The sequence below is a fragment of the Aotus nancymaae genome, unplaced genomic scaffold (genome assembly GCF_030222135.1).
Source record: "Aotus nancymaae isolate 86718 unplaced genomic scaffold, 86718_ANA_hifiasm-v0.15.2.pri h1tg000067l, whole genome shotgun sequence".
Taxonomy (NCBI): domain Eukaryota; kingdom Metazoa; phylum Chordata; class Mammalia; order Primates; family Aotidae; genus Aotus; species Aotus nancymaae.
This window is the reverse complement of record NW_026988482.1, coordinates 24,375,065-24,396,136: the sequence shown is the minus strand read 5'-3', so window position 1 is coordinate 24,396,136 and position 21,072 is coordinate 24,375,065. Positions and strand designations below refer to the sequence as shown.

The window sequence follows — 21,072 nt, the reverse complement described above, 5'->3', positions numbered from 1 at the left end:
CCCTTACACATAAGGAACTAAGAATGAAAGAGACTTGTCTTAGCTGGCTTACAGGCAAAAGAGGCATGAAGGGGGCATTACATGTTGGCAGTTTCTGGAGTGCACACATACCCCTCCCAGCACAGAAATGGCAAGGCTTACATTGAGGCCAGTAGGCCAACACCAAGTGGACCTGGCTGAGTCTCCTCTTCCCTCTGTCAACATGAGCCCCCAACCCCTCATGCCCAGGAACCTCTCCAGATGCCAGGGAAACAGATGCCCAGAGGCAACGGCATTGTAATAAAGACACTGCTTTTATTTAGTTTGATATGTTTCTTTACAGAATGCAGAAAACACATCTTAAAATCATATAGAAGGAAATAAAAACACATCAGTGGTTGGTGAACACTTGAATGTGAGATTGGCTCTCCATCTCACAGAGTCCAGCGGCCATCACCAGCCCAGTGCTCAGGGGAGGAGGTTGCCTGCAAAGGCATTGTTGCTGTTGTTATTCTGTTCACTGCCCCATCGCCTCCAGTTGCTATGGCAACAGGCCATTCTGGGCCAGCCACGTCTCTGCATGGCAGTGCCAAATGGTGGAGTTGCTAGGGTGACAGAGCTGTTTGGAAGGCCTTTCAAAGCCCTCACCTGGAACATAGGGAATTGTTTATTTTTTGATGAGGTCATCAGAAATAATCTCACCAGGTCAGATCCCACTTGTGCTCCTGTCTCTGGGGCACCAGGGAAACTCTGGCTTGAAGGTATGAGCCCAGTCACCAGTGGTCCACAAAGCCTGAATTTACAGGCTTCCCCAAAGGAGCACACTGCTCACTCCAGAGTACTTCACTGGGGACTGGGGCAAGGGAAAGGGGCTGGGCCCTGTGGGAGAAGGCGCAAAGGGAAATGCCCTCTGGACAACAGTAGGACGGAGACCCCTCCCCTCCTACCAGCCCTCCCCTCCTGAGGCAGCACACACAAATCCTCTGCAAAACAGTCGATATGGCTTAGAATTAGCTGCTCCGTGTGCAAAGGGAGCCTGGGTCCACCCACCCACCCTCAATCAGGGAAGGGATACATTATTGCGAAAGGCATTCCTCCCTAAAAGGTACCCAGAATAACTCTCAGACATCAAGAAAAGTCATGCTTAAAATGGTTTCTTCCAAAGGAGGAAAATCAAGCAGAGTGGGTGCCCCTGAGTCATGGGACAGAGATGCAGATGGACGGACGGATGTTCTGCTAAAAAAGGCAAAAGAAGCCCAGTGTAATTCCAGAACTTAAACCATCAGGAAAAGAAGGGGGAAAAAAAAATCAAAACGAGCAAAGCCGTCAGTTCCATGGAATCAACACTAAGAGCTTGTACAAACTGCTGTAAGCATCACCATTTTTAATCTTTTTTTTTAATAAAACAATTTGAGGCTGTATAAAAACTTTAGTAAAAAATTAGCTTTGAGAGCCCACATATTTTTACTATGAACTATTGCTGGCACTCCTCCCCAGCCACTAGACCTTCTCCAGTAGTTCAGGCCCAAGGCCGGGACTGGAGTGCCAGAGAAAAGGGGTGGGTGGGTCAGGGTGGGTCGGGGTAGGGCTGTGGACTGCTAGGACAAAGCGGCCAAGGTCAAGTGAGGAAAGAGCATCACATGACATAAAAATATTGCATCTTCACCAAAATGTTCCCCACTGAGTGTTTCAAAAACTGTGATATTCCTTTTAGGAGGAAAAAAAAAAAAAAACCACGCACAGAAGAAGAGTAAAAGAAAATAGGTTGATGTGGTCGAGACCTTCGACCTCCCAGGTGCCCCCACAAGCAGCTGGCCCACCCTGGAGCACCAAAGTTGGGGGCCACAGCCACCGCTGCCTCTTGGAGTCCCTTTTTCATGGAAATGAAGACCCCTTGGTGGTGGGCCACTAGCATATATGGGCTGGAAGTGGGGATGTCCGTGGCCCAAGAGACCCCTCCAGGTTCCAGCCCCTGGCAACAGCGGGAGAGCAAACCCAGCACCAGGGCCCTGGCGTGAGCCAGGGCCAGGAGGCCCCCAACCAGGCTCTGGGATATCAGAGCAACCAAGTTGACATAGTGTGAAAAAATAGGATTCCTTTGATAAAAAATACTGTCCCTTGGTCTTCTCTAAGTTTGAAACACCTGGGAGCTTATTTTTAGCAAAGCAATTCCCCATACCCACCCAAAAATTATACATACAAGTTTAGGTAAACAGCAGATTAAATGTAAAAACTTGACCTTAACTTCTGAAAGTCCTTTGAATTTAATCTTTAGTTACTGTTTTCCATGTTACATCCTGCAGCTAGACACATGTGAATAGAAAAAACAGTACAGTTAGTGTTAAAGGCAAAACGCAGAGAGCCAGGGGGCTGCCCGGCACTGCCTGCGAGTTCATTCATGGTTCCTCGCTCCTGCCACCTCCACTCCACACGGTACTTTCAGAGCCAGCCATCAAAAACGAAGCGAAGAATTCTCTATGAACAAACCAAAAGCTGTTAGGCAAAAAATAAAAATAAAAAAGTCCCCAAAGTCTCTCCAGCTGCTTTGGGGTTTGGGAGGACCAGAGAGGGCGGGCTTATCCAGGCCCATGTCAGTGTGTGCTAGGTCAGGTGTCGGCTCCTGGTGGGCGATGGTCTGCAGGCCAACGGTCTCCACAGACACCACCATGTTGTCTCCAGGCCCCTGCCCTACCCTGCCTCCACCCAGGCGCTTGCAGGTTAAGGAGGGACATAGGGAGGGGGTGACCGGTATGGGGTCATGTTCTTGGGACGGGAGCCCTTGCCCTCCATGGGTGCTGTGAAAGGCGGCGGGGGCTGGTAGGGAGGCGCATTGGGATCCTCATCCCGCAGGGGCGTGTACTCTCCCACAGTGTCCTGGTTCAGAGGAGTGGTCTCGGGCACACTCTGGTTGGGGTACTCAGGAGGGGGTAGGGGAGCCTTCTCCTCCTGCAGAATGAGTGGCATGCTGGAGGAGGGTGGGGGCTTGGAGTCGTCCAGTTCGTCTGCAAAGATGATAGGCACCCCCTTCTTGATGAAGGTGGCCTGGTCCTCAAGGGTAAGCTTGCCCTTCCGCTTCTTGCGGTAGCAGATCATGGCAATGATGCCAGCAATGAGCAGGATGGCTGCGACCACCACAGCCGGAATGACTGTGTGCAGGTAGACGTCATCCTCACTGCTCTTCTCAGGGTCCCTGTCAGGCACCTCTGTGGGCGGCGCCTCTGAGGGCACTCTCCTGGGTGGTGCCATAGGGATAAACTGTAGGTGCCGACAACTGCCAGCGCCCGTCACAGCAATGCTTGTGGCCTTAAAGTCAGGCTCTAGGGCATTGGAGAAGGCAGGCCGAGGTCTTCCATCGTCCTCAGCAATCCGACGGCTTAGCCCAACGATCTGCTCCTTGGGGCAGGGCTCCAAGGGCAGTGTGTTGTTGGTCCATTCCACCACGATGGAGCCCCGGGTGATATTCTGCAGGGTGACTGTGCTACAGTTTCGGTCCCCAAAGGCAAAGGCCAGTTTCTTTACCAAGGCAATCTTTTTGTGGATGTCATTCAACACCGGTGCCGGGTCACCCACAAACTTGGCCTTGAACCTTGCAGGAGCCCTATCCCCTTGGGGCCGCCTATGGACATGGATCTCAAAGGCATCCACAGCTGACAGGCCCCCCTTGTCTGTGGCGTGCATGAAATACTCGTGTTTGCCCACGTGGCTGCTGTCAGGCAGGCCATACATGAGCTGGCTGTTGCTATTGAACTGTACCCAGGACTTCTCGCCCACCAGCTGCTGCTCCCGCAGCTTCAGGGTCAGCTTCAGCTTGTCAGTGGTGGTATCCTCATGGTCATAGAAAGTGTCTGACGGGATCTTCACCTCAAAGTAGGTGCCAACCCAGGCATCTACCCTGTCAATATGGTTCTTGAGCTCTGGGCGCTGGTTGGGTTCTCCGCCACGGGGCACTCCGCCGGTGGTGGTGCGAATACGAGTAGGCGGTGAGGCAGTTTCCAATCTGGTGATGGGAGCTTTGGTGGTAACCCGGGGCACGGGCCGGGGTGTCCGTGGTTTCTTGGTCGGCCTGCGAGTCGTGGTGGTGGAGGAGTCAGTTGAAGGCGTTGCTGGTTTTGGTGTGGATACTCGTGGCTTCTTGGTGGTGGTTGTGGGAGGGGTAGCAACTGCGGTAGGCTCCACATAGCCAGGAATGGTCATCGTTGGGCGAATCTGGCCAGGAACTGTGGTGCCGGCTTCTGACACCCGAGTAGGCTGGATGGGGCCTAGGGTTGGGGTCTGAATAATGGCACCTCGAGTCCGGATGGTGACCGTGGGTTTCCCAGGAACAGGATCCCTGACTGGAGGAGCCATGGTCTCTGTCGGAGGAGCAATGGCTGGAGATGTGGGGGTTGGCACGATCCTGGATGGGGGCTCCTGGATGGCCGTGGTTGGGGGCCCAATGGCAGTGACAGGTGTGGGTGTGGCATGGATCTGCCTCCGGATGCGTTTGGGAAGAGGCGGCTTCTTATTGGCAATGTGCCAACCCACAACAGGGTAGCCAAGCTGAGCAGACATAGCACCCTCCCTGGCAGGGGCCTCCACACCACGAATGTCAGGCACACTGTTCTGGTTCAGAGAGCAGCCCAGCTTCCAGGAGAGAAGGGCCCCATTCTCCACCACTTTTTTTGCATTTCCTGGGCCGGCCATGAAGGCTGACATGTCAAATAGTCTGTTATTCACCACTGGCACTAACTTCATGTTGTGAAGCTCTACTTCTGAGAAACTCCGCATCCTGTGCAGGAGGTCAATCCTTTGCTTTGGGGTCATCTTGGTGAGGTCGGCATCCAAAATCACTGTCAGAACAGTCACAGGCTCATCCACAGCACAGGCAGATGACACCACCTCACCAGGGTCTGGGGAGGCTGTCCTCACGGACTGTAGCTCACTGTGGTCTTCAGGGTAGACCTCGATGGAGAACACACTGGAGGTCTGGGGGATGTGGCTCCCGTTGGCTCCCAGCCGTGCAGCACTCACTGAAATGTAATGCACACCCTTATCAGTGTCAAGGGGGAGGCCCTCCAGGGTGTGGCTCTTCGGGTCCCAGTGCAGCCAAGATGGCAAAGCCTCCTTCCCTGCTGCTGATACCTAGAAGAGACACAAGCATAAAAGTACTAGTGTCAGTGCATAACCTGAATATGATTACAACAGTTAACCTGAATTGTATGATAGGCTTAAGGTGTAATTCAGAGTTCCTGCTGGGGAAGCCAATTCCTTGCCTCTAGGGGGACAAAACTGAACTTATTTACCTGTCACAAAAGACTAGGGCTATGAGATGGGTTAGCTTGGGAGGCAAATACCTCACCCAAGGCCACACAGTGGGGAGACAGCAGTGCTGGCACTCAAGTACATGTCTCTTTCTTGAGAACTGACGCCATGGAGCTCATGACTGTTGTGGATTTTATAACAGTGACACACCCTGCCACCTACTTGCCCATTCTACCTGCAGAATCAAGTCACAGTGTCTCATCTCAGCCCTCAGCACTCCTTTCCAGCCTTGCCTCAGACTTCTCCCCTGACCCTCTGCAGACATCACATCTTTGCTCACACTATATGCCTGGCCTGGAGGACCATTCCTGCCCCAAAATGGAGATGCATACAGGTCTGGGTACTAGGGAGAGCTAATGCCCTGAAGGACTCACGTTTGGGGTCATCTCAGTGAGGTTGGCATCCAAAATCACCGTCAGAACAGTCACAGAACATCATCATGTTACATTCAAGTGTAGTGGGGGCACATTTGTGTAGCAAACAGAGTTAGTTGTATCTAATGTTTTCATTTACCCTGCTTCTCAAATCTCAAGACAAACTGTGGTGCCCAGAGAGCAGGGACTAGAATCAACTATTCTAGAATACTGCTTACCAAAGGAATCCCAAGGAGCTCTGGTCTCTCTAAGAGAGAGGTTCTACAGTCAATCAAGTACAGGAAATATACAGAGCCCTCTTCTGCCCTTGGAGAGACCAGGCACAGAAGCAGGCCTAAGGAGCTCATCACCTTATTCCAACTCAACAGCATCTCCCAGACTTCTTTCGGTGTGGAAGTCACTTTCCACAGAGATATAACTGGTGATACTCAGAGTACCAAAGGAAATGCCACTATAGAAACCTCCACCATCAGCTGACGAGGAGAATATGACTTGGCTCTTGCCCTGGCCCCATCTGTGGCTCCTCTCACTTTTAGGAAACACCTACTCCTGCCCCAGTGCAAGAAACGTGACACCCACTCTCTGGTTGGCCTGAAGGCACTCTCATCTCCATTGTCCTGTACCAAGTCCAGAAACACATTGGTCAACAGACAGTACATCTCACTGCCAGCCTCAGCCCAGGGACTGCCCTTCATGGCCACAGCTTATCAACAGAAAGACCCTAAAATGCTTCCCTCCCTGTGGCAGGAAAGCTAAAGCCATGACTGCTGGGCTCCCCAGTGGCTCTGGTTCCCTGGGCTTCCTCCTGCCAAAAGACAAGTTACCTGAGTGATTTGGAAAGGAGACCCCAGGCTTGTACCCAGGTGTCCAGGCAGCAGCCTTATCAGAAACTAGGTAATTCCCCCCATTTTAAACTAATTTAAACAGGTTTCCTACACCCAGCAAAAACATATGAGAAGGCTGGGCATGGTAGCTCATATCTATAATGCCAAACTTTGGGAGGCCAAGGCAGGAGGATTGCTTGAGGCCAGGAGGCATTAGAGACCACCCTGGCCAACATAGCGAGACCCCATCTCTATTTATATCAAAAAATTACTTTTTTTGAAACTATGTCATGACTGACATTGTTAGGGGTTATTATTATTGGGCCAGGCATAGTGGCTCACCCCCGTAATCCCAGCACTTTGGGAGGCCAAAGTGGGTGGATCACCTGAGGTCAGGAGTTCAAGACCAGCCTAGCCAACATGGTGAAACCCCGTCTCTACTAAAATACAAAAATTAGTCAGGCGTAGTGGTGCGCACCTGTAGTCCCAGCTACTTAGGAGGCTAAGGCAGAAGAAATCCTTGAACTTGGGAGGCAGAGGTTGCAGTGAGCCAAGATCGCACCACTGCACTCCAGCCTGGGCAACAGAGTGAGATTCCGTCTCAAAAAAAAAAAAAAAAAAAAAAGGAGTTATTATTATTGAGGTTATCATTTCCTAATTGCTTTCTGAGCCACTCATTAAGGGTCAGAAAATAGTGTTTTGTTTTTGTTTTTGTTTTGAGGCATAGTCTTGCTCTGTTGCCCAGGCTGGAATGCAGTGCCACAATCTCAGCTCACTGCAACCTCCGCCTCTCGGGTACGAGCAATTCTCCTGCCTCAGCCTCCTTAGTAGCTGGGACTACAGGGCACAATGCCATGCCCGGCTAATTTTTTGTATTTTAGAAGAGACGGGGTTTCACCGTGTTGCCCAGGCTGGTCGTGAACTCCTGAGCTCAGGCAATCTACCCGCCTCAGCCTCCCAAAGTCCTAGGATAACAGGCGTGAGCCACTGCGCCCAGCCCACAAAGTGTTTCTTTTGTGATACTACATTCCATCAACTCTAAGATGTGCCATCATCTAATTAAAAATCTCCTACCCTGTCACCCACCATCAAACATCAGAAATGTTAAAATACCTGTAAACATGGGTGTCTTCAAATTCATGAAAAATACTAAATATATTTCTTTTAAAATCTTTTTTAGCTACAAAAAAATCACATGTATTGGCTGGGGCATGGTGGCTCACAACTATAATCCCTGCACTTTGGGAGGCCAAGGAGGGTAGATCACTTGAAGTCAGGAGTTTGAGACCAAACTGGCCAACATGATAAAATGCTGTCTCTACTAAAAATACAAAAATTATCCGGGCATAATAGTGCACACCTGTAGTCCCAGCTAGTCGGGAGGCTGATGCACAAGAATCGCTTGAACCCGGGAGGCAGAGGCTGCAGTGAGCCAAGACCACACCAACTGCACTCCAGCTTGGATGACACAGCAAGACTCTGTCTCAAAAAATTGAACAACAAAAAAAAACATTTATTTCAAACGTTTTGGCTGAAAAACCTAAGCTTTACAGTATTCAGTTCATTCATGTTAAATAAGAAAACTGGCACATCCATATGTAAACATGTTTATGCTCTTGTTTTGCCAAAAACAACCACCACCACCATGAAGCAAATAAGTAAGGCCCAAATCCAAATGGAGTGTTCATGGAACCATCAGATATCTTACAGGAGTAGGTTAGGAGTTCTGAGAGGTGGAGAGTAGGTGAATTAGGGTGTAGACCCCAGTTTTTGGTCACCTGAGGGTTATTTTTTAACTCCACTCCATCCCAATGGCCACCAGTTGGACAGGAGCTCACATGCAGAGGGAGGATGAAGAAAGGCGACAGGGAAGGCCTGGAACAGAGGTCTAGGTAAAGCCAACCAAAGAGAAGTCACCTGCAGAGGAGACTGAAAAAAGTTGGGGGAGACCAGAAGAAGCTCTAGAAGTGGGCACCAAATGGCTGGCCAGACCCATGGGACATTCCTGAGTGACGAGGCACTCCATCAGTGTTGATAAGTGAGTAGCCTGGTGCTTCTGCAAATCTGTCTTCAAGTACACAAGGGCATTTTTTAACAGAGAAAACAGAGAAAGGCCCTGGCAACTCAAGGCTTCTCAGCCTGGCTCTCTTCCTATTCTGCTGACCTGAACAGCCAAAGTTTTGCTAACAGGCAGTTCCTACAGAACAAACTTGGCCATTCTATGAGCAAGGCTCCCACACTGAAGGACTTCTTGGAAGGCATACACTTGCTTTAACTATGCCATGTAACTTTAACACATGTTAATATCATGTAACAAACAATAAACACTAAAGAAAACCTCAGGTTTCACCAAAGCAAGTTATAATGCTCAATTTCAAACTGGGAGATAGGAGATGAAAACTGGTAGCTTTATTTTGACTAATGAGAACAAATTATTTTACTTTTTTTTTTTTGAGACAGAGTCTCGCTCTGTCACTTGGTCTGGAGTACAGTGGCACCATCTCAGTTCACTGTAACCTCTGCTTCCTGGGTTCAAATGATACTCCAGCCTCAGCCTCCTAAGTAGCTGTGACCACAGGTGAGTGCCACTATGCCCGGCTAATTATTTTTTTCTTTTTTTTAAAAGATGGGGTTTCGCCATGTTGCCCAGACTGGTCTCAAACTTCTGGCCTCCAGCTATCTAGTTGCCTCAGCCTCCCAAAGTGCTGGGATTACAGTTGTGAGCCACTGCACATGGCCAAATTATTATCCATGTAAAGTTTATCTATGTCTTTAGGGCAAGTCATGTCAGAAAAACAGAGCTGGTATGGTTCAGATTTGTGTCGCTGCCCACATCTCCCAATCTCATGTCAAATTGTTATCCCCAGTGTTGGAGGTGGTGCCTGAGGGAAGTGACTGGATCACGGGGGCAGTTTATCATGAATGGTTCAGCACCATCTCCCTAGTGCTGTTCTCGTGATAGAGTTCTCACAAGATCTGGTTGTTTAAAAGTATACGGGCCAAGTGTGGAGGCTCACGCCTATTGGGTGGATCACCTGATGTCAGGAGTTCGAGACCAGCTTGGCCAACATGGTAAAACCCTGTCTCTACTAAAAATACAAAAATTAGCTGGGCATGGTGGCAGGTACCTGTATTCCCAGCAACTCGAGAAGCTGAGACAGGAGAATCGCGTGAACCTGGAGGGTGGAGGTTGTAGTGAGCTGAGATCGCTCCTCTTCATTCCAGGCTAGGCAAGAGTGAAACTCCATCTCAAAAAAAAAAGTATGTAGCACCTCCCCCAGCCTTCCTCCTGTTCCAGCTGCATGAAGTACCGGCTCCCCCTTTGCTTTCCACCATGACTGGAAGCTTCCTGGCGCTGCCCCAGAAGCAGAAGCCACTATGTTTCCTGTGAAGCCTGCAGAACTATGAGCCAATTAAACCTCTTTTCTCTAGAAATTACCAGTCTCAGTTTCTTTATAGCACCACAAGAACAGACAAATACAAGAGCCAACCCTCTCCAATGTAGTCACCTGCTTTCCCCTCTGCAGATTTTGACTCCCCATTATCTGGCTGCAGGACAGGTATCTAGATCTATAGCCCTGAAGTAGGCAGTCACTCCAGAGTCATGGGTACTACTCAGGAAAAGTACTAACCTGAACGTTCTAAAACCCCTGCATCTCCATGTGCTGGTGACATCAGGCCCAAGCAGCATTTTGAGTGGCAACTGATTATTTATATATATATATATATATATATATATATATATATATATATATATATATATGTATATATATATATATGTATATATAAGGGTCCTACTCTATTGCCCAGGCTGGAGTGCAGTGGTGTGATCATGGCTCATTGCAGCCTCAACCTCCCAGGCTCAAGCAATCCTCCCACCTCAGCCTCCCAAGTAGCTGGTATTTTTTTTTTTTTTTTTTTTTTTATTAATTTTTTTGGTAGAGACAGGGTCTCATTAGATTGCCCAGGTTGGCTTGAAACTTCCAGGCTCAAGTAATCCTCCTGCCTCTGCCTCCCAAAGTGCTGGGATTACAGGTATGAGCCACTATGCCCAGTCTTTAAATATACAGTTTTTTGAGACAGGGTCTCACTCACTCTGTCACCCAGACTGGAGTGCAGTAGTGCAATCACAGCTCACTGCAAATTCAAACTCCTGGACTGAAGTGATCATCCCACTTCAGCCTTTTGAGTAGCTGGGACTATTTGAGCCAGGTGTGTGCCACCAGGCCTGACCAAGATTCAGTATTTAAAAGTATTTTTGAGGCCGGGCACGGTGGCTCACGCCTGTAATCCCAGCACTTTGGGAGGCCGAGGCGGGCGGATCACAAGGTCAGGAGTTCAAGACCAGACTGGCCAACATGGTGAAACCCCATATCTACTAAAAAATACAAAAATTAGCCGGGCATTGGTGGCTCGTGCCTATAATCCCAGCTCTTGGAGGCTGAGGTAGGAGAATTGCTTGAATCAGGACCCAGGAGGCGGAGATTGCAGTGAGCTGAGATCACGCCACTGCACTCCAGCCTGGGCTACAGAGCGAGAGAGAATCCATCTCAAAAAATAAATAAATAAATAAATATAAAAATATTTTTGTAGAGACAGGGTCTTACTACATTTCCAGATTGGTCTTGAACTCCTGGTCTTCAGTGATCCTCCTGCCTCAGCCTCCCAAAGTGCTGGGATTCCAGGTGTCAGCCACTATGCCCAGCCATGATTCATTTTAATAACAGAAGGGCTACAGGAAGCAAAACAAACCTAATTTCCACTAGGAACCTGGTCAAGTCACAGACACACTGGCACCTCTGCATTTTCAAGGCCATTTAGGGAAAGCCCTGACCTGGGAAGTCTGAATATGCCTGAAGGTTTGGCAGTGTCCACAGTCCCCAGAGGATTCCACTAAGAGCCCCACCCTCCCAAAGGCACTCTGCTCAGGGCTTAGCTCATCATGGAGGTGCTTGGGGATAAAGCACCTGCTCTACCTTAACAAAGCAGGAGCCCCTCAGTCCATGGAACTCTGGATACCTCCTCAGCTTTCAAAACTTAAAGACTTTGGATCACTTCTCTTCCTCTCAGGGCCTAAGGGTGAAATAGGATATGAAAGTTCCTTCTCACACATGCAGCCCAATGACAAGCCTGGACTCATCCCCATAACAATGGGGATAACAATCCTCATTCTCCTACTCCATGAGAAGGTCCATCTTTCACTATGAATCCCAGCTCCAGGCTGGCTGGGGCTTAACCCAACCTGCGCCCCAGTATCCTCACCTATAAAATCAGGGCAACAATCCTAACCTCATAATTATAGTGCCAGGCTCATGATGGACTCTGCCAATAATAGTTCCTATAGCTCCCATGGGATCTGAAAGACTCAGTAAGTAATTTGAGGCTGCTGCACAAGAGAGCCCAGGGCATGTCCAGGCTCCACTCCCTAGTCCTCCTTCCCAACTGACCTTGGAGCCAGTGCACAGTGGTGTCCTGTCTCCCTGCTTATACCACAAAGCAGAAGCTCAAAGCATCTAAGGTAAGTGGGGAGGCTACAGGCAATGGGGGAGCCAAAATCACTTAGAGACACAAAGCCAAGGCTGGGGAAGCTCAAGGGGTTGCCTGTCAACACTTGTCTGCCAGAAGTGGATGAAAACACTAAGGGGCAAGGGGGAAGGGGGGACCTGCTGCAGGTGAGAACCCAAAGACCTGCTTTCACCTCTTCAATCTGAAACAGGTGGACTAGACCAGGTGCAATGGCTCACACCTGTAATCTCAGCACTCTAGGAGGCCAAAGCAAGAGGACTGTCTGAGGCCAGGAGTTCAAGATCAGCCTGGGCAACAGAGTGAGACCTTTTCTTGTTTCTATAATTAATTAATAAAACGAAGGCCAGGCACAGTGGCTCAGGCCTGTAATCCCAACACTTTGGGAGGCCAAGGCAGGTGGATCACCTGAGGTCAGGAATTTGAGACCAGCCTGACCAACATGGAGAAACCCTGTCTCTACTAAAAATACAAAATTAGCTGGGTGTGGTGGTGCAGCTACTCAGGAGGCTGAGGCAGGAGAATTGCTTAAACCCAGGAGGCAGAGGTTGCAGTGAGCTGAGACTGCGCCACTGCACTCCAGCCTGGCGACAGAGTGGGACTTCATCTCAAAAAAAAAATAAAAATACAAAGTTAGTCAGACGTGATGGCACATGTTTGTAATCCCAGTTACTCGGGAGGTTGGGATTACAGACTCAGTGAGCTGAGATCGCACCATTGCTCTCCAAGCTTGGACAACAAGAGCAAAACTCTGTCTCAAAAAAAAAAAGGGGGGGTACACTATATCCTGGCATATTTACACATGGGATTTTGACTATCCTTGGAGTCCTTGGTTTGCCTATTATAAAGATTTCTGCCTACTGTACCACAGACACCCACAACTAATCCTCTAAGGGTTGCCAGGGCAGGAAGGGCAGAAAAGAGGCAAGAATTGGGGCTGTGAGGTCCTCAGCAGCAGAGGCACACAGGCACATGCATTTGGGGTGATAAGCTGGTCCCACCATGGAACTTCTCTAGCATTTCAGGTCACTCTACCCTCCATCACCAAACACCAGACAGCAACTATGAAAGTCAGCAGGCCTTACCTCTCCCAGCTCCAAAGCAGTGACCCCCCAGTCGAGGCAGGAAACCTTCAGACAGTTACTGGGCATATCTGCAGGAGGCAGAAACTGCACAAAGAAGCCTGATTTAAGGAGATCACAGGCTCCAGCTCACAGTCCACCCAAAAGGCCAGAAAACTTTCCAGTTTCAGCAATCCTTGGAGACAATGTGCTTCTGAGGTAGAAAGCGAGTCTAGCATTAAGGAAAAAAAGATCTTGAAAAGCCGTATGACCAACTTCAGAAATCCTGACCCATAAAGTGTGTTCCAAAACATTAAGAATCAAACCATAAAACCTGGGCAGATCCACAAAAAGTTCCAAAGACTGAGCTGGGCATGGTGGCTCACATCTATAATCCCAGCTACTCAGGAGTATCATTTGGGCCCAGGAGTAGAGACCTGACTGAGCAACATAGTGTGACACAGTCTTTAAGAAAAAAAAGTTCTAAAACTAGCTGCCCAGTGATGCCCACAATAAATCACCATGACCAACGACCAGGAACTGCCAAACTTGAAGGTTTTGGTCACTCCTCAGTCTCTGGGACACTCCCTCCAGCTGCTTTACTGGTGCCCTCCTACACACAATAGACCATCAAACACTGATTCTGATAAAGATACAGCACCTGTAGGCACTAAACACCATCACCCTGGACAACACGACAAACACCATCTTTACAAAAAAATACAAAAATTAGCTAGGCGTGGTGGTCCCAGCTGCTCAGGAAGCTGAGGTGGGAAGGCTGCTTGAGCCTGGGGAAGTCAAGGCTAAAGTGAGCTAAAGTGCCACTACACCTTGGCCTGGGTGACAGAGCAAGACTTGTCTCAAAAACCAAAAACACCATGAAACATAAGCAAAGTCTCTCACCCCAAGCCAGTACCATTCCACACCTGCAGAAAGAGCAAATGGGTGGAGGAGTTTCTATTACTTAGTTCTCATAAAACCAGGTTTCCACCCACAGTCTGAGTCAGTTATGCAAAGCTGAAAAATGAAACTAAAGAATTAGGCTCTCTCTAGGGCCAAATAATTATAATTGGCTATGAAACCAAGAAAACACAAGCTTTATCATTCAGAGCCCACAAGATGATGTCTTATCCATGCAGGAGTTATAGGACTTAGAAATGGTAAGCAAAGACTCTTGAGAGATGGACAAGCACTTTCACAGCTGATGATGGCCAGTAAAGAAGGATCCTAAATATAACATATCATTGAGAAACTGATTTGGTTAGCATTCCTTCTCACTACAAATCTTTGGGAACTTTGGGCCTTTGTGGTGGCACTTTCCACCAACCCCTCTGGACATGTCAGCCCCTAAAGTGTGGTCTGTGCCCTTCCCTGTGTCCCCCAACATACGCCTAGAGGTCTTTTTAGTGATCCATTTCAAAGTGATACAAACTGCTGCTCTGTAACATCCCAATGCTTAGACCTGTAGAGGCCTAAACTTGGCAAAGTCCCTGCCTTCCTTCAGACCTGGTCACCAATTCCTGACCCTTCAGCTCCCTCATCCCTCAGTCAGGCTGCAGAGCTGGGCCAACCTGCAGCCATCTATGGCTAGGTACCATAGACAACATCCTGGAGGCACTCACTCCCACATGAGGCAGTCAAGGCCTCCTCATTGCAAGCTGACTGTGTGTCCTCTGCTCAGGGAAGCAGGAGATGGACACTCTGATGGAGCGTAAGCCTTGGTGCTGACTCACACTGAGGGTTATCCTGTATCTGTGGCCTTCCACTAATGAGGAGCATAGGCAGTCACATGGCTGTGCTGCAGGGAGATGGCACAGGCCAACAGGAAGAGCCTCTAGCTTGAGGTCAGAGGGCCAGGCCTCTGTCCCCATCTGAGGTAAAACATCATGAGGGAAGTAAGTACATATGGCCCTTGGTTTGACAAGTAAAGCAAAGCCACACCCACAAGAGATTTTCATTGGTCCTGCTGTTAAGACACACAAACCTCAAAGCAGCACAAGGCCCCTGCCACAAACACCAAGGTCACAGGATCACACACTGAACACACCATTCAGCCCAGCCAATGCCCTTCTGGTCTGAGCTATGAAGCATTTTATCTCATGTTCACTGTTCTCATCTAAAAGCAAAAATTAATCTTTTTCCCCAAAAAAGTAAAGGGTAGCTTAACATAGTTACAGCCACTAATAAAATCCTCAGAATTGGCCGGGCGCGGTGGCTCACGCCTATAATCCCAGCACTTTGGGAGGCTGAGGCGGGTGGATCACGAGGTCAAGAGATCGAGACCATCCTGGTCAACATGGTGAAACCCCGTCTCTACTAAAAATACAAATATTAGCTGGGCATGGTGGTGCGGCCTGTAATCCCAGCTACTCAGGAGGCTGAGGTAGGAGAATTGCTTGAACCCAGGAGGCGGAGGTTGCGGTGAGCCAAGATCACACCATTGCACTCCAGCCTGGGTAACAAGAGCGAAACTCCATCTCAAAAAAAAAAAAAAAAAAAACCCTCAGAATCAGTCCTTCAATCTGGAGCCCTGACATGATCTATTTTACTTTGTCATGTTCTCTTTCAGTCCTTGTCAGTGATTTTTTTAAACACAGAAGCCTATATTTTCAGTAAGTATTTGAGTTGATGAGTCTGGGCAAATGCCATTCTGACAGCCCACCCCCAAAGATGCCTTCCATCGCCAACCCGCACTTCCCGGTGTGCTGTGTTCACAAGGGGTCCATTCAGAAATGGGGAACACCCACTCGAGGCAGGAAGAAACTGCAGTTTATCTCACACAGGCGGGGTTGCCACAAAGCTCTCAAGCATCCAAAGAAATGCTCCTTTCATGAACTCCCCTTCCTAGTCAAAGAGAGTGCCCATTGTTCTCAGGGGAACAATTGGGGGGCCATGCCAGCAGCTGAGAGCACAGCCCCAGGAAGGGCTGCTCCCAGCCTGCCGACATCTTGGGCTGAGGGAAGATCCACATTGTCCAGGCAAGAAGGCTGAAGGGAAGCAGGGATGAAAAGGCATCCTTGCAGTCTCCACCAAAATGAAACATCTGAGGGGGTGAAGAGGGGTAGCCCAGGCATTTCATGAGATGTAACAATGTCTCTCCCTGACCACCTTCGAGGAGAGGTTAGAACATCTCATGGCATATAATCACATTTCTCAGCCAGTCCCACACTCGAGTCAGAGGAGAAGTGCCTGCAGGGATCCAGCACCAAACCCAAGGGAGACAAGAGTCAGGATAGGTGGCTTATACTATGGCCAGCCCAGGACAGGCCAGGATCCACTGAGCAAAGGCCAGGTTGGCTTCTGTGGGACCCATCCCCACAGACCCTGGTAAGAAGAAAGGGTGCTCTCAGTTCCAAAAGTAGCTGTGAGATCCAAGGACAGTCAAGACCTGGAATGACCTTTGTATACAGCCATCCAGTCTGATTCAAGGGAGCAAACACCAAGACTATCTGCTTTAGGGTGTCCTGAGGCCACAAGAGAGGAGACAGGAGCCCCATGGCACAGGTCTCTCAAAAAAAGCTATGCTGGCCATGAGGACCTCAAGGCAGCCCACAGCCCCTTCTCACATATCTGATCAAAGCAGTCCATGTGGGAGTTAAGCTGGGGTCAATAACAGAACATCAATTCTCAACGCAGAGCTGTAGAACAACAGGTTAAGCGACAAGTGCCGGCCAGGCTGAGACTGGACAGGGGCTCTCAGAACATGAAAGTTTCAGGTGTGGGGCAGAGCAGAGAAGCCAGGATCTTGGGGCTATACTCTCCAGGCAGACAGGTCCCTTCTTTTTTCTCCTGACCCTGCAGACTGATGTGTAAAGTATACATCAATATAAAATGTAGTGAAGCACTTGCTTCAGGTGCTTTGTTGGGTATATCAACAGACTGACATCAGGCAGCACAACCTCCTAAAATAAAGTAACCAGCAGCCCACACAGGTCAGGCTAGCCTTTACAGGCAGCCAACACAGCTTACTTAGAATGAGAAATTAATTTTCACACTTGACCTTAGCCAAAAGGCCGAGAAGCAATAGAGAAATTAATTTTCTAGCCCTTCAACAGACCAGCATCCAAGCGTGCTACGAACACTGGATTATTCCACCAACAACCCCCATGCACATCCCCTAACCAGTCAGCAAGTACGACAACCATGCCATCTAATCTTACCAGGTCTTGGGACAGACCATGCAGATCATGTTCCACCTGAGTTTCATTTGGCAACTTGGCCCTGTCCAAATAGACCATCCCTCATCTAGATATCCCACACGGGGCTTAGGACGAAGCCAGGCCAGGCTCAGTATCTCCTACCTCAGTTCCTCACCAGCTGCTTCTTACTCCTCTGATACTTGGGGAAGAAACCCTTTGAAAAGTTCTTTATGAATCCACTTCTCTCTCCATTTACTTTCGCTCAAATTGACTACCCTGCCACATGTGGGCACTGGCCTTTCTCTGCTGAGGACCCCAACTCCATGGGCTCCCAACAACTTCTCAAATTCCCCACATGAAGCTCTGTAACCCACCAATGCCCCAGACATCCTCCAGTTGTTGCTCCAGCTCTGTTAAGCTTTATCACACAGCAAGCCTTTAATTAGACATCTACTTTGAAACAGGTCTTATGCCAAGTATCCAGAACCCTAAACAGGGAATGATGATCGCTTACCAGCCAGACATCACCTTTCACTTAGACTCTCCTTTCACTTTCACCAAGGTCGGCCCTGATCTCCCAAATCTGTGGTCCTGCAACCTCCCTCCCAAGAGAGCCAGAACTGTAAACCAGCGATTTACTTAGCAATCCGTTGGCCAGACGCAGTGGCTCACGACTGTAATCCCAGCACTTTGGGAGGCCAAGGCAGGTGGATCATTAAGTCAGGAGATTGAAACCATCCTGGCCAATATGGTGAAACCCCATCTCTACTCAAAATACAAAAATTAGCTAGGCGTGGTGGCTTGCACCTATAGTCCCAGCTACTCAGGAGGCTGAGGCAGGAGAATCACTTGAACCCGGAAGGGGGAGGTTGCAGTGAACCAAGATGTGGCCACTGCACTCCAGCCTGGGCAACAGAATGAGACTCCATCTCAAAAAATAAAAAAAAAAGAAAAAGACAAGCAATCAGTTTTGGGCCCCATGATAGGTCAGCTTCTCCTCTGGCTCAAAGATGCCCTCATGCATGGCAGGTTGTGCAAACTTGTCTCATCACATATGACACCATCCATGTCAAGGCATACCCAGTGTCTCTCTCTTCCACAGCCCTGCAGTGTCAGAGGTGACAGGCAGGACAACAAACAACTATGAGGGAAGTCTTCTAAAACTGACTAGAACAAAGCATTAAATTATAATTCCAAAGCATGCTGAAGTACAAAATAAACATAGGTCAGTTACCTGAAGATAAGACCTTATATACTACAGGCTCAGGAAGCCTCTTCGGTGCTCCCTACAAACTAACTCTGTCCCTACAAGCTATGTGCTCTAGGATAAATCACTTAGCTACCACTTAGTCATCTAAAAATGGAGCCACGTTATATGCTGAAAGGCTCATACAAGCAAGGAAATCCCAGTGGCGATGAACTCACTTAACACCCAGATATGAATCCCCAGTAACATTCACCACCAAATGGAATCAGGCTACTTGAAGAAATGGCTGAGGGAGGGTGAACATAAGACGGGCCTGAAGCATCTTATCCCACAAGGTAAGGAAACACTCAAATGATTGACAGGGGTGTATCACAAGAACACAGGAACCAACTTAAGAGAGGCTCCATATGGTCAAATCTGGGACAATTTGAGCACCACAATAATTAAGAACAATAAATTATAAACCATTAAGTATTAGGAAACAGTGAGTTTGTACTAATACTGGATCAATAAACACACAGTCAAGAGTCAGAGGGGGTGCCAGGCACAGTGGCTCACGCCTGTAATCCCAGCACTTTGGGAGGCCAAGGTGGGTGGATCACGAGGTCAGGAGTTTGAGATCAGCTTGGCCAACATGGTGAAACCCTGTCTCTATTAAAACCACAAAATAATTAGCCAGGCGTGGTGACACACGCCTGTAATCCTAGCTACTCAGAAGGCTGAGGCAGAAGAATTGCTTGAATCAGAAGGCAGAGGTTGCAGTGAGCTAAGATCGTGCCACTGCCCTCCAGCCTGGGCGACAGAGCAAGACTCTGTCTCAAAAAAAAAAAAAAAAAGAAAATGGTAGAGAACTTCACTCCAAGTGGTAGAAACCACAGATTTTCTTTTTCCCTTTCTATATTTTCCACAGTGCACATTTATGCATCATTATTATAATAAGAAAAAAACTCCTTTAATATAAAGACTTTTTAAATCCTGCTTTACAGATGGGGAAACAAAAGCTCTAGGAACAAGATCAGGCTTTCTGACCTTCTGATTCTCCAATTCATATAATCCTGGTGGTTAAGACTGGAATGAAGAGTCACACATCTTCATCTGTTTCTCTACAAGCTCATCAGCTACTAAATGGTCTGCTTTCCACAGATAAAAATGCTCAGATAAAATCCTGTTTTCCCAGTAAAATCTCTTTACTGCTTCCGGTGAATAAGCCTGTTAAATATCTCTCTGCCAGATACAGCAAATATCTAGTTTGCTGTATCACCTCAAGGCACTTCTGGCCAAGATTAAGCCCTGTAAAACATTCCAATAGGGGCAGGGTGCGGTGGCTCACACCTGCAGGTGGATCACAAGGTCAGGAGTTCGAGACCAGCCTGGCCAACATGGTGAAACCCCATCTCTACTAAAAACACAAAAATTAGCTGGGCATGGTGGCAGAAGCCTATAATCCCAGCTACTCAAGAGGCTGAGGTAGGAGAATCGCTTGAACCCAGGAGGCAGAGGTTGCAGTGAGCTGAGACCATGCCATTGCACTCCATCGTGGGCAACAGAGCAAGACTCCATCTCAAAAAAACAAACAAACAAAACAAAACAAAACAAAAACATTCCAATGGCTACTGGAACAAAGACAACCAATGCAGGGTATGGATATTCAGGATTAAATCTGAAGCTGGTCAAGAAATGTACCCTCCAGAACCACCACTCTGTATCTAATGGTCAGACTAGCATCTGGCTTGTAGGGATATTACAAAGATTACAAGGAAACTTTATGCAAACACTCTGCAAACTAGAAAGAGCTCTGTGAAAGTGAGTTGCCACATGGGCCAAGATCTTCAGAACTATGTGGGCTCTCCTGAGACCACAAGGTCACCCTGAGAACAAGCCATGACTTAAAAAGAAGGGGACTGACAGGAAAAAGGAGGTGACCACAAGGGCGCAGGCCGAAGGGTAGGTTCACCCAGATTCAGGGAAAAGGGTACAGACTCACCTCTCCAAGGAGAGAGTGGCATAGAACTTGTAGCCATTTCTAATCTAGAAGCCTGGGGCTTGTGGGTCAAGGAGGGCAAGTTGGTAAACACCCATCAGAGCCAGTATGTGCTTTGACCAATGGAGTAAAATGGAAGTGTTGCTATACAAGTTCCCAAGCCTGGATCTTAAGAGATTGGTAGCTTCCTTTCCCATTTCTTGGAATATCTAATCTTAAAATCCAGCTATTGTGCTTTGAAGACAACTAAGCAGCCCATGGAGAGGTCTACATGGAGGGGTACCAAGGACACTGACCAACAGCCTGAGCTAAGCTCCCTGTCAACAGGCAGCATCAACTTACCAGCCATGAATAAGCCGACTCAGAAGTGGATTCCCCAGCCCCAGATGAGCCACTCTAATACCATGTGAAACAGAGATAAAGTTCCTTATCTCTGAATTCCTCGCCAAAAAAATATTGAACAAAACAAGCTGGCTGTCTTAAACCACTGTTTTATTTATTTATATTTTATTTTTTAAAAATAAGTTCAAAGCATAAAAATCCTCTATTTCTTGGGTTTAACTCTGTGGTTTATTAAACACACCAATAGAAAGCCAGAACACTAAATGTATGTACAAGTTGGAATGCAGAGAAGATACAAAAACATACATAATAAAGTATAGATCTTAGAATACTTTTAGTTC

The 21,072-nt window shown here is 48.2% G+C and overlaps 1 protein-coding gene across 5 annotated transcripts in view; it reads right to left on the bottom strand.

The window, feature by feature from the left end:
- Window positions 1-274: 274 nt before the first annotated feature.
- Window positions 275-21,072, bottom strand: part of DAG1 (dystroglycan 1) — a 68,742-nt gene continuing 47,944 nt past the window's right edge. For all 5 annotated transcript variants that reach the window (XM_064367106.1, XM_064367104.1, XM_064367103.1 and 2 more), the window contains one exon: window positions 275-5,100. In XM_064367106.1, the coding sequence (XP_064223176.1) occupies window positions 2,698-5,100 (2,403 nt within the window). In that variant the 3' untranslated portion in view covers window positions 275-2,697. The remainder of the gene's footprint in view (window positions 5,101-21,072) is intronic.